At 40.9% G+C, this 12,307-nt stretch overlaps 1 protein-coding gene across 3 annotated transcripts in view; it reads left to right on the top strand.

Annotated features, from left to right (window-relative positions):
- Positions 1 to 12,307, top strand: part of pam (peptidylglycine alpha-amidating monooxygenase) — a 76,708-nt gene that overhangs the window by 24,883 nt on the left and 39,518 nt on the right. For all 3 annotated transcript variants that reach the window (XM_049604006.1, XM_049604007.1, XM_049604005.1), the window contains exons 13-15: positions 926 to 1,029; positions 6,198 to 6,391; positions 6,640 to 6,699. In XM_049604006.1, the coding sequence (XP_049459963.1) occupies positions 926 to 1,029; positions 6,198 to 6,391; positions 6,640 to 6,699 (358 nt within the window). The remainder of the gene's footprint in view (positions 1 to 925; positions 1,030 to 6,197; positions 6,392 to 6,639; positions 6,700 to 12,307) is intronic.

Here is a 12,307-nt window from a genome sequence, read left to right as displayed (position 1 = left end):
AGTCCCCTGGTATCTCCTCTATGCTCTTGAGACTGTGCTGGGAGACACAGCAGACCCTCTTGTGACAGCATGAATGGATGTGGATTGTCACTCTCATTTGCACCAGAGCAAAGGTAAAACTGATTCACAATCACTTGAGCTTGCTAAATGGACAGATTGATATCCCTGAAGTGTAACTGACTTGGTATACTGTGACAATTAAGTGTTCCCTTCTTTTTTTGAGCAGAGTATTATGTAATGGTTTATCTCTTTTTTTTTTTATTGTTCTTGTTCATTGTAATCACCAAATGCCCTATACATATATGAAGATGGATTCTCCAACACTTCCAAAATTTCAATGAACAAATTTTTCTCCCATTTACTCTTGAATTTAACGAGCTGTAATGTATAGGTATTTGGGTTTATATTAATCATGCACTCCCTTTATTAGTGGGATTTATCTCTGAATGAACTGATCACCACTTTGTGTCATAATCGTGGTGACAGACACATGGGATTGACAAAGACATGAGTCAAAATCAGAGCGCTGGTATATGCATTCGTCTAAGCATGTCCAAGTTGTTCCCAGTTTTTCAAGGAGTTAATAATTACTAGGTTAGATCATGTAACTAATACATCTGAATTAAACCAATAATGCATTGATCACAACAGTTTTTCATGTATTGTGCTGTTTGCTCATTGCTCAGCAGTGAATGTGTTTTCGGGGCGGCAGTGGCTCAGTCCATAGGGACTTGGGTTGGGAACCGGAGGGTCTCCACTTTGTGCATGTATAGGTCCTGTTTGTGCATGTGTGTGTGTCTTTCGGACCTGTGTGTAATTGACAAGTAAGAGTGAAAACATTGAATTTCCCCTCAGGGGGATTAATAAAGTAAATAAACTTAAACTTAAGACTTAACTTAAACTTAAACTTTAACTTTCTCTCCAGGCTTTCTATCCTGCTGCCAACGAGTTGAATGTGAAGTATGGTGACACCATTGCAGCCAGATGTGTGTTTAGTGGAGAGGGCAGAACCTCCAAAACTTATATTGGGTGAGTTCTGTTATATAATCCAAAGCATCTAATGCATTTCTACACCAAGTTGTATGACTCAGAAGTACCTTTTAGTTTCTGTGCTTTCTTCTAGGTTCTATACAGACTACTTTAATAATGTATGACCTTGTGTTTGCTCCTCCACTACCTGTGAAAAGGTCTATGGTTGACCCTGAACTGAGATTAAGTACAACACTTTACTTACCAACTATCACTGACAATACAAGTTATATGTACTAACATGATAAAGAAATGCATTTTTATCAGTAAAACCTATTTCAACATGCCATCTGATACTCCCACACTCCTGCAGGTGTTGTGAAATGGTGTGGTCCATCTGACATGGGTCAGGTGCACTATTCGCAGAACTCACAAGTCCCACTAATGTTTAAACGTGGGATGAACTGCAGCATGATTAGCTAAGTCAGAATGCGTCACTAAAAACCAGGAGCTCCTGAAAGAACAGTGAGAAAAAGACAATGAAAAACGAAGAGAAGCAAGGAATGTAGTGAACATGGCATTTGACAGTTAAAACTAAATTTGTCAGTGCTCACTAGCCAGTGAATATTACCAGCTCATTGGCAGGGCTCTGAAGGTAGCAACAGGCAGCTGTCACAGTTGGATAATGTATTAGACAGGTGTTAATGATACAGATAGAGCTGTGCTCCTCCACTTTATATGCCTCCTCGTCAGAGATAGCAGTGTTGTTGGGTTGTATGTACGTCCCTACATACGTCCATATGTACCTCTGTACCATAGGCTGCAGCTATCGATTCTTTTAGTAATCGAGTATTCTATCGATAATTCTAGCAATTAATCGAGTAATTGGATAATAAATACCGCGTGTTTTCATGAAATTACTTTAGCTTTATTTAAGGACAATATTAATATATGAAAGAGAAAATTAGAAAAGTCTCTGAAATGAGAGAAATGAGCAACAAATTTGTTTCCTTTTTTGAAAGTCAGAGCTGTCAACCAGTCACACAAATGACTAATTTCTTATGCACTCATGCTACACCGCTATTTCTCACACTGTCAAAAATAATCAGTGTTAGGAAATGGCTCACTACAAGGTGTGACCTTAAGAATTTAACAGCATTCTCACTAGTGTCGTGGTGACGTCACTACTTTCTGAGTCAAATAGCTTTTCAGTAGTGAAGTTAATTAATTGACCGAGTAGCACAGTAGTGTCCATAAAAGTTACAAACTCTTTCCCCAGGAAAAACTCTGGAATACAGCAGACTCTTTTTTTGCAGAGGTCTGGATAAAAGTAAGGATAGTAAAACTGAGGATAAGTGATTTGACTGACGCCAGTGCCACACCAAGGCATGAGACGGCAAAATTGCCCCTTGTCCCATATTGAAAAATAAAATGTACTGTCCTTTACTGATTCGGTACGGGATGCAGTTTGTTCCGTATTTCTGTGGAAAGAGTTTAATAAGACATATTGGAGAAATATTAGACGTCACATTATGGCAGGTCTGTCACTCAGCGTCATCGTTGTCATACACTGAACAAAAATATAAACGCAACACTTTTGTTTTTGCTCCCATTTTTCATGAGCTGAACTCAAAGATCTAAAACATTTTCTATACACACAAAAGACCATTTCCCCTCAAATATTGTTCACAAATCTGTCTAAATCTGTGTTAGTGAGCGCTTCTCCTTTGCCGAGATAATCCATCCCACCTCACAGGTGTGGCATATCGAGATGCTGATTAGACAGCATGATTATTGCAGAGGTTTATATTTTTGTTCAGTGTAATTACGGAGACTCCACTCAGAACCACTGTTAGCCAGCTCACTGACCCACTGGCTGCTTGATAAAGTTATCTGAAGGTTCCTTTATGCCCAGATATTAAACTTATGAAGCTTATGAATTCATAAAGCCCCACATGCACTTATAGTATATCTCAGTCATTGTGGAGGTGGGCGCACATGCACAAGCTTTGTGTAGTCTCACACAGTAAGACACAATTTGATGCAGAAACACCCTTCAATCAGTTTGCATCAGTTTTATCTGTGCCCGCTCCACCACTCATTAGATCTGTCAGTTAAAAATACAGCAGAGAAGAAGTGAAGTTTTACAGACTGTCTCACACCAACGTGGTTCTCTGACAGAACAGCTGTCATTACGCGCGACCATTACGCACGGCTGTGGCTGTTAATAGAGCCCGTGCCACTAATATTACATGTACAGTACAGGCCAAAAGTTTGGACACACCTTCTCATTCAATGCGTTTTCTTTATTTTCATGACTATTTACACTGTAGATTCTCACTGAAGGCATCAAAACTATGAATGAACACATGTGGAGTTATGTACTTAACAAAAAAAGGTGAAATAACTGAAAACATGTTTTATATTCTAGTTTCTTCAAAATAGCCACCCTTTGCTCTGATTACTGCTTTGCACACTCTTGGCATTCTCTCCATGAGCTTCAAGAGGTAGTCACCTGAAATGGTTTTCCAACAGTCTTGAAGGAGTTCCCAGAGGTGTTTAGCACTTGTTGGCCCCTTTGCCTTCACTCTGCGGTCCAGCTCACCCCAAACCATCTCCATTGGGTTCAGGTCCGGTGACTGTGGAGGCCAGGTCATCTGCCGCAGCACTCCATCACTCTCCTTCTTGGTCAGATAGCCCTTACACAGCCTGGAGGTGTGTTTGGGGTCATTGTCCTGTTGAAAAATAAATGATCGTCCAACTAAACGCAAACCGGATGGGATGGCATGTCGCTGCAGGATGCTGTGGTAGCCATGCTGGTTCAGTGTGCCTTCAATTTTGAATAAATCCCCAACAGTGTCACCAGCAAAACACCCCCACACCATCACACCTCCTCCTCCATGCTTCACAGTGGGAACCAGGCATGTGGAATCCATCCATTCACCTTTTCTGCGTCTCACAAAGACACGGCGGTTGGAACCAAAGATGTCAAATTTGGACTCATCAGACCAAAGCACAGATTTCCACTGGTCTAATGTCCATTCCTTGTGTTTCTTGGCCCAAACAAATCTCTTCTGCTTGTTGCCTCTCCTTAGCAGTGGTTTCCTAGCAGCTATTTGACCCTGAAGGCCTGATTCGCGCAGTCTCCTCTTAACAGTTGTTCTAGAGATGGGTCTGCTGCTAGAACTCTGTGCGGCATTCATCTGGTCTCTGATCTGAGCTGCTGTTAACTTGCCATTTCTGAGGCTGGTGACTCGGATGAACTTATCCTCAGAAGCAGAGGTGACTCTTGGTCTTCCTTTCCTGGGTCGGTCCTCATGTGTGCCTGTTTCGTTGTAGCGCTTGATGGTTTTTGCGACTCCACTTGGGGACACATTTAAAGTTTTTGCAATTTTCCGGACTGACTGACCTTCATTTCTTAAAGTAATGATGGCCACTGGTTTTTCTTTAGTTAGCTGATTGGTTCTTGCCATAATATGAATTTTAACAGTTGTCCAATAGGGCTGTCGGCTGTGTATTAACCTGACTTCTGCACAACACAACTGATGGTCCCAACCCCATTGATAAAGCAAGAAATTCCACTAATTAACCCTGATAAGGCACACCTGTGAAGTGGAAACCATTTCAGGTGACTACCTCTTGAAGCTCATGGAGAGAATGCCAAGAGTGTGCAAAGCAGTAATCAGAGCAAAGGGTGGCTATTTTGAAGAAACTAGAATATAAAACATGTTTTCAGTTATTTCACCTTTTTTTGTTAAGTACATAACTCCACATGTGTTCATTCATAGTTTTGATGCCTTCAGTGAGAATCTACAATGTAAATAGTCATGAAAATAAAGAAAACGCATTGAATGAGAAGGTGTGTCCAAACTTTTGGCCTGTACTGTAGCTGCAAACCATCATGGCAGTGATATTTCAATCTTCATTATAACACGTTAGACAGATTATTGCCGATTAATTTATAGCTCTACAGCAGAAGTAACGTAAGCGGATTGTCTAACAGAAATGAACATTTACGAGAAACTCAGTGCGCTGTATAGTTGTACTGAATTTAACGAAGCCTCGAGGCAAATAATTTGCCTCAAGGTTTATTATTAATGGAATTATTCAAGTTACTTGAGGAATCGTTTCAGCCCTACTCTTATAGCTATAATACGCTTCCAATCCACTAGGTGGCGGTAATGCTGTATTAACTGCCAATACACACAAGGTTACACAAGAGGAAGAAGACGCAGAAGGACACCAAGGAGCCTTCCTCCGACTCCGCTCTCTCAGTGGAGACACGGCAGTTGACAGAGCTGAGCGAGAGGACATTCCTGTAGTAGTTCCAGCCCCCCAAATAGTACCTGGAACTTCTTCAGTGGAAATACTAGGGCAACAAACTGAATGACTGCTGACTCCCTCACACTTTTACCCGCCCCCAATGAAATTTGATCTCTCGCAGCAGCAGCAGACAGCTGAGCAGAGCGGAGTTGCGGAGTCCCTCTAAAGCCTCTGAGACAAACAAAACAAAAGACTTGTAGGCTCCTCCACTTCATTTATAAACAAACATAAACCTTATTAAGTTGTCATAATGCATATTACAATGCAAGATACGTTGAATATAGTGCCTTGACACGCCGCCAATGTGAAAAGCTTTTTTTTTTTTTTTTTTTTTCTTTTTTTCCTCCTCCGGTTTATCCGGTTGACGTGAATTAAAACGGGTGGAGCTCTTAAACCGGATCGAACCGGTTAAACCAGAAATCGGCACAAGCCTAGTCAAAGGTCCCTGTGACCTTGCATCTTTCTCTATCTCATGAACGCTATATCTCAAGTACACTTAAAGGGAAATGCTTTAAATTTGACACAAACGTCCACTTGAACTAAAGGATAAACTGATTAGAATTTTGTGGTTGAAGGTCAAAGGTCAGTGTGACATCATAATGTTCTGCATAAAACACTTTTCTGGCCATTATTCAGTGTCATATCTCAGGAACAGATGTGGAGACATTTGGTCAAATACTGAATTGGTGACTCCAATCTTGGGTGTCCACCTTGAAACTGTGCTGATCATATAGATCTTCTGTGCTGTTGGGGGGAAGATGTGTGTGAAGCATCCATGTGTCCACAGACATGGAAGTAAACTCTAAGAGAAACTGGTGTGCAGTGGCATACAACCGCAGGGTGGAAATTCTAGTTATGTATGAGTGGTGTATTCATAACCAGGTACTTTTCTGTGTTGTCTGCAGTGGTACCTCTGCTGATGAAATGTGCAACTTCTATATAATGTACTACATGGACAGCAAACACGCCATCCCCTACATGAACTGCATGGAGCCTGGCTCCAAAGAGCTGTTTGAGCATATTCCAGCTGAGGCCAATGTTCCTGTGGCTGTGAGTCCAGCTGACATGAACTCTATGATGCATATGGGCCACTCAACAGGTACAAAAGCATCACATATTGTTTATGTTGAATACCGCTAACCCATAGTTATTCAGTTTAGCATTTACCAGCTTTTTATTTTTCTGTTTGGGAGAAAGTTAATGTATGCTAATGTACACACTTGCTTTTTATACTTTACTCCATGTGTGCCTCCTTGTCTTATTAAAATTAGCTTACATCATTTACATTTTTCAAAAAGAACCCGTTTTTAACTTAACTTTGTCCCCCCCCCCCCCCCCCCCCCGAAGATCATCAAGATCACAGACAGCTTCTGGATTCAAGCAAGACAGAGCAGGTTTTGGATCAGGGTGAGTTCAAAGGCAATAAGCTGCACCACTGTGTCATTACAACTACACTAGGTAGCAAAAGTATTTTCCTTTCTAGACTTTGAACACCCAAGGAAGGCATGCTCAAAAGTGAGGGATGTCAGGCAGGGGTTTCCATGTGGCTGTTTTTCAGGGTGCAATGTCTATGCCCTGAGATAGACAAAGTTCAACTTTTGGAATGCAGCACCACACACCCCATATCATGTGATAAGGAACAGCCGATTATAGCCAGTAGATATCTTCCCTGTCTTCTGTAAATATTAGTCCATGGTAAATCAATCAATCAATCAATCAATCAATCAATCAATCAATTTTATTTATACAGCCCAATATCACAAATCACAATTTGCCTCACAGGGCTTTACAGCATACGATAAATAAGGAGAAGAACTTTATACTTAAACTCCAGCTCTACCCAGAGATTTCTCCCACAGACAATATTTTAGGCCTCATACACACTTAAAAAACAACTGGGAGAAGGTCAGCTCCGAACTCTGGAATTCTGATAAAGTGGCCATGATAGTGGTGCTGATACAGTGGTACAACATTTGTCCCAGCCGTAACCCCTAGATTTCACCAGGCCCAGCTGCACCAGATTACTGTTCTGACATGGCCACCAAAGCTGATTGCAGCCACTTAAGGTAATGCTCGTGATCCCAGTAGACACGCTGTAGAGCATTTAAGAAGCGTCTCTTCATTGTGAATTCTTATGCTCATTATGACAAATTTTCACACAAATGTCTAATAGGATAAAATTATGAAGTGATGAGATTTTATATCCCAAAGGTCATCTTCACTGTAGGGCTGTCCCGAATACCATTTTTTTAACATTCGGACCTTCGGCAGAATTTATAAAGAATATTCGAATATTCGTTCTAGGCGGGCGGGCGGGGGGTGCTGCAGCCGTGCTGCGGCCGTGCTGCCTGCTCTCTCCAGTTTTACGCCAGACTTGGCTCCTTTCAAAGACTCCTTGCAAAGCACTCCTCCGTGGTTTTTTCGGACCTATTGTGGAGTTTTGCACAGCAGCGACCGTTTCTTTGCTCTCAAATCACAAAAAAATGTGATGGCACAACAGTCTCCTTCAGTACATTATTCTATGCTTTCTTTTGATTTTCACATTGGCTAGTCAACCTGTTTAATTTGTCTTCTGATTAACTCGGAACCATTGAAACAAGTTGTAGGAAGCCTCTGCAAGTAATTGGTTGCTGGCAGACACTGTGCTGCAATAAAATGGTTAATCCGCAGTGCCGTGCACTGTAGAGCCGATACGCTGCTGGTTGTGCCGGCCTGAATAGAATATAGTGTCTACTGTTGTGTACAGCCTTTATAGACTGAGCTGAGTAGTGATGCAAGGGTCGACCCGTAACCCGCAAGACCCACAGGACCCGCAAATGGACCTGGGGGTCGGGCAGCAGTGATCGTCTGTTAAATCGGTCTGTAAATGATATTTTGACATTATTGGCTATTACTGTCATGGCATCCGAAGGTACTGATGCGTTGAGCAGGTGACAGTCCGTGGTCGTTTTCAAAACACACTTGTGTCACGCACTCCAAAAGAAACTTGTTAAAACTTTAAACAATAATTTATTGTACAAAACGGAGGAAACAAACGTTGACAAAAACAGTTCCATAATTCATATTAAATTCAAAAGATAATGAAAAACAGCTACAAGTTAGAGGGAATAGTGATAAAGTGGTAAAACTTGTCATTGATCCACAGCCTGACGGATGCGCTCAAACGTGCCGTGCACACAAGCTCCGTTGGTAGGCGATACTATATTTTCACATTTTTAACAATGCAATTTAAAAGTTTTGATTTTTATTGATAAAATAAAAAAAATAATAATAATAAGTAAGTAAATAAATAAAAAAAATGAATATCGAATACCAAATTTTCATAACAAATACAGTGCCCTCCAAAAGTATTGGAACAGTGAGGCCAATTCCTTTATTTTTGCTGTAGACTGAAAATATTTGGGTTTGACATCAAAAGATGAATATGGGACAAGAGATCAACATTTCAGCTTTTATTTCCAGGTATTTACATCTGGATCTGATACACAACTTAGAAGATAGCACCTTTTGTTTGAACCCACCCATTTTTCATAAGAGCAAAAGTATTGGAACATGTCACTGACAGGTGTGTTTTGTTGCCCAGGTGTCTCCCAATTACATTGATTATTCAAACAATAAATAGCACTGAATGTCTGAGCTCAGTTTCAGATTGGGTACGATAGACGTCGACAGACGTCGAACAGGTAGACCAAGGAAAACATCAGCAGTTGATGACAGAAACATTGTGAGAGCTGTAAAGAAAGACCCTAAAACAACTGTTAGTGACATCAGCAACAACCTCCAGAGGGCAGGAGTGAAGGTATCACAGTCTACTGTTCGCAGAAGACTTCATGAACAAAAGTACAGAGGCTACACCAGAAGATGCAAACCACTCATTAGCAAGAAGAATAGTAAGGCCAGGCTGCAATTTGCCAAAAGGTACAGAGATGAGCCTCAAAAATTCTGGGAAAAAGTTTTATGGACTGGTGAGACAAAGATTAACTTTTTCCAAAGTGATGGAAAGGCGAAAGTTTGGAGAAAGAAAGGATCTGCTCATGATCCCAAACATACAAGCTCATCTGTGAAACACGGTGGAGGTAATGTCATGGCTTGGGCTTGCATGGCTTCTTCTCGGACGGGCTCTTTCATCTTCATTGATGATGTAACACATGATGGCAGCAGCAAAATGAACTCAGAAGTCTACAGAAACATTTTGTCTGCTAATTTAAAGAAAGATGCAACCAAACTGATTGGGAGATCCTTCATCATGCAGCAAGATAATGACCCAAAACACACTGCCAAAACAACAAAGGAGTTCATCAGGGGCAAGAAGTGGAAGGTTTTAGACTGGCCAAGTCAGTCTCCAGACTTAAACCCAGTAGAGCATGCATTTTACCTGCTGAAGAGGAGACTGAAGGGAGTAACCCCCCAAAACAAACAACAACTGAAAGAGGCTGCGGTGAAAGCCTGGAAAAGCATCACAAAAGAAGAATGCAAAAGTTTGGTGATGTCAATGGGTCACAGGCTTGATGCAGTTATTGAAAGCAAAGGATTTGCAACTAAATATTAAGTCTCATTCACTTTAATCTATTTTAAGTTTATATGTTCCAATACTTTTCCTTACCTAAAAATTTTGTGTTCCATTACAAATAATGCTATCTTCTAAGTTGTGTATCAGATCCAGATGTAAATACCTGGAAATAAAAGCTGAAATGTTGATCTCTTGTCTCATATTCATCTTTTGATGTCAAACCCAAATGTTTTCAGTCTACAACAAAAGTAAACGAATTGGACTCACTGTTCCAATACTTTTGGAGGGCACTGTACCTACCCATAGAAACAAATAATCGAATATCCGAATATTTGGGTACAGCCCTACTTCACTGTGACATCATAATGTTCTGCATAAACAGTGTTTCCCACAGGACAGGAATCTGTTCGTGGTGGTGTGGTCCTTGGAGGAGGGGGGTATTAAAAATATTTTTCAATACTCATCTGTGTGAAGAAGTGAACATCCAACGTCAGAGTTAATTACTAACGAGCAGAACCACACGGCCGGGCTCAACCGGCTGCAAACCTACGTCACGTCAGCGTAGCGTCGCGGTGTATTCATTTGGGCTCCACTGACTGCGTACTGCGACTGCGTAGTGCGACAAAAATAGAAGAGCCGCGTAAAATAGAGAGTTGTCGCGCGACAGACGGGGGTTGTCATGCCGCTCCCGTTGCCAGTGGAGCCGCTGTAATTGATTAACAGGGTGGCGAGCTGCTACGGGACTCGCACTGCAGTTAACACTACTAACAGCGTGAGTTAATGTCTCTGCACATGTTGAGCTTCCACCTATGTTAATACAGACACAGGCTAATAAAACAGCTAATATAACATGATGTGTTAGAGTTGTTCGGACCACTTTTGGACTTGTTTGCCCACATATTTGTACCGAGAGGTCTTTGGATCCGTTCTGCTACTACATCTGCAGTGTCTATCTCAGGTGGACCAGAAGACATTTGGTCAGATACTGATGCATACTGCCACCTATTGAATGTCCACCTTCAAACTGTGCTGATTGTATAGTTCTTCATCTGTGTGAAGCATTCATGTTTTCACATACATGGATGTAAACTCTAAGAGAAACCAAAAGCAGAAATATCTATATGTGGCGGAGATAATTTATTTGTGGCGCACTGCCACAGATAAATGAATGTATGGGAAACACTGATAAAACACTTTTCTGGCCATTATTCAGTGTCATATCTCAGGAGCAGAAGACATTTGGTCAGATACTGATCAACAAGATCAACACTAATCTTGAATGTATGTAATAGATGTGCAAACCGGGAAAATGATTTAGGCGCATGGTGTGCAAGTAAACACAACCTACTGTTTACCATAATCGGCATCGGATGTTTTTTCATCGGTAATCGATCAAATAAATGTATTTTAAAACTCGCTCCTTTGGCTCTGATACATCCGTCTCCCTCCCTGCCTGCAGTCCCCACTGCACTGAGCTTTGTGCAGTGGGGACTAGCCAATCAACACTGACGCCTGTGCATGCTTTCACATCATGTCACATTGAGACACAGAGCACAGACGGAGTGGGGGAGGTTCTGGTAAGCCAGCGGTAATTTTGAAGGTAAGGTAACAGAAACCAGACAGAAACAAAAATTGCAATAAAAATCCTCTATGCTGAAGTTTTAAAGTCACCACCACAACATTATACTGTATGATCCATTTCAATGATGACATGCTTGCCCAGAGGTGAAATTTCGACGTATCTGCCTGTTTAATTCACATCAAGCACGATACAATTTTGCAAACAGCCTAAATGATTTAGCTTCTAAAAATAAATAGCACCAAGGCAAAAAAGAAATGTAGGAGCTGTAAGTCAAAAAGTCTGGTAACCACTGAAAGTTTAATCTTTATTTATAAACTCATTATGCTATAAAAGTTTAATCTGTAAAGTCACTACTAAAGCTATTAATGTAGTGACCAAGGTTCCTGCCACTCTCTTTATCTCTTAATCAGGCAGGATCAGATGCTTTTGGTTTATAGATAATTTAACATATTTATTAAAGGCATTTCAAGTGAGATTTGTGTTGGAGTTTGTGTTGAGTTGAACTATCAGTCAAATAATCAACAATTAGATATTTATTCAAAATCATGCAGCCCTAATTAAAATCCTACTACCAGCTACATTTACTTAAGGTATTTAAAAAAAGTACTTTTTTGTAGAAAATCAGGTGGTGACTGATATGTTAAGTAACTCAATCAGTCAATCAATCAATCAGTTTTATTTATAAAGCTCAATATCACAAATCACAATTTGCCTCACAGGGCTTTACAACATACAACATCCCTCTGGCCTTATGACCCTCGCAGTGGATAAGGAAAAACTCCCCCAAAAAAACCCTTTAATGGGGGAAAAAAACAGTAGAAACCTCAGGAAGAGCAACTGAGGAGGGATCCCTCTTCCAGGATGGACAGACGTGCAATAGATGTCGTACAGAACAGATCAGCATAATAAATTAACAGTAATCC

This window comes from Epinephelus fuscoguttatus, linkage group LG18, assembly GCF_011397635.1.
Source record: "Epinephelus fuscoguttatus linkage group LG18, E.fuscoguttatus.final_Chr_v1".
In the NCBI taxonomy this organism is placed as follows: domain Eukaryota; kingdom Metazoa; phylum Chordata; class Actinopteri; order Perciformes; family Serranidae; genus Epinephelus; species Epinephelus fuscoguttatus.
The sequence above is the reverse complement of the archived record's forward strand: the minus strand, read 5'-3'. Positions and strand labels throughout refer to the sequence as shown.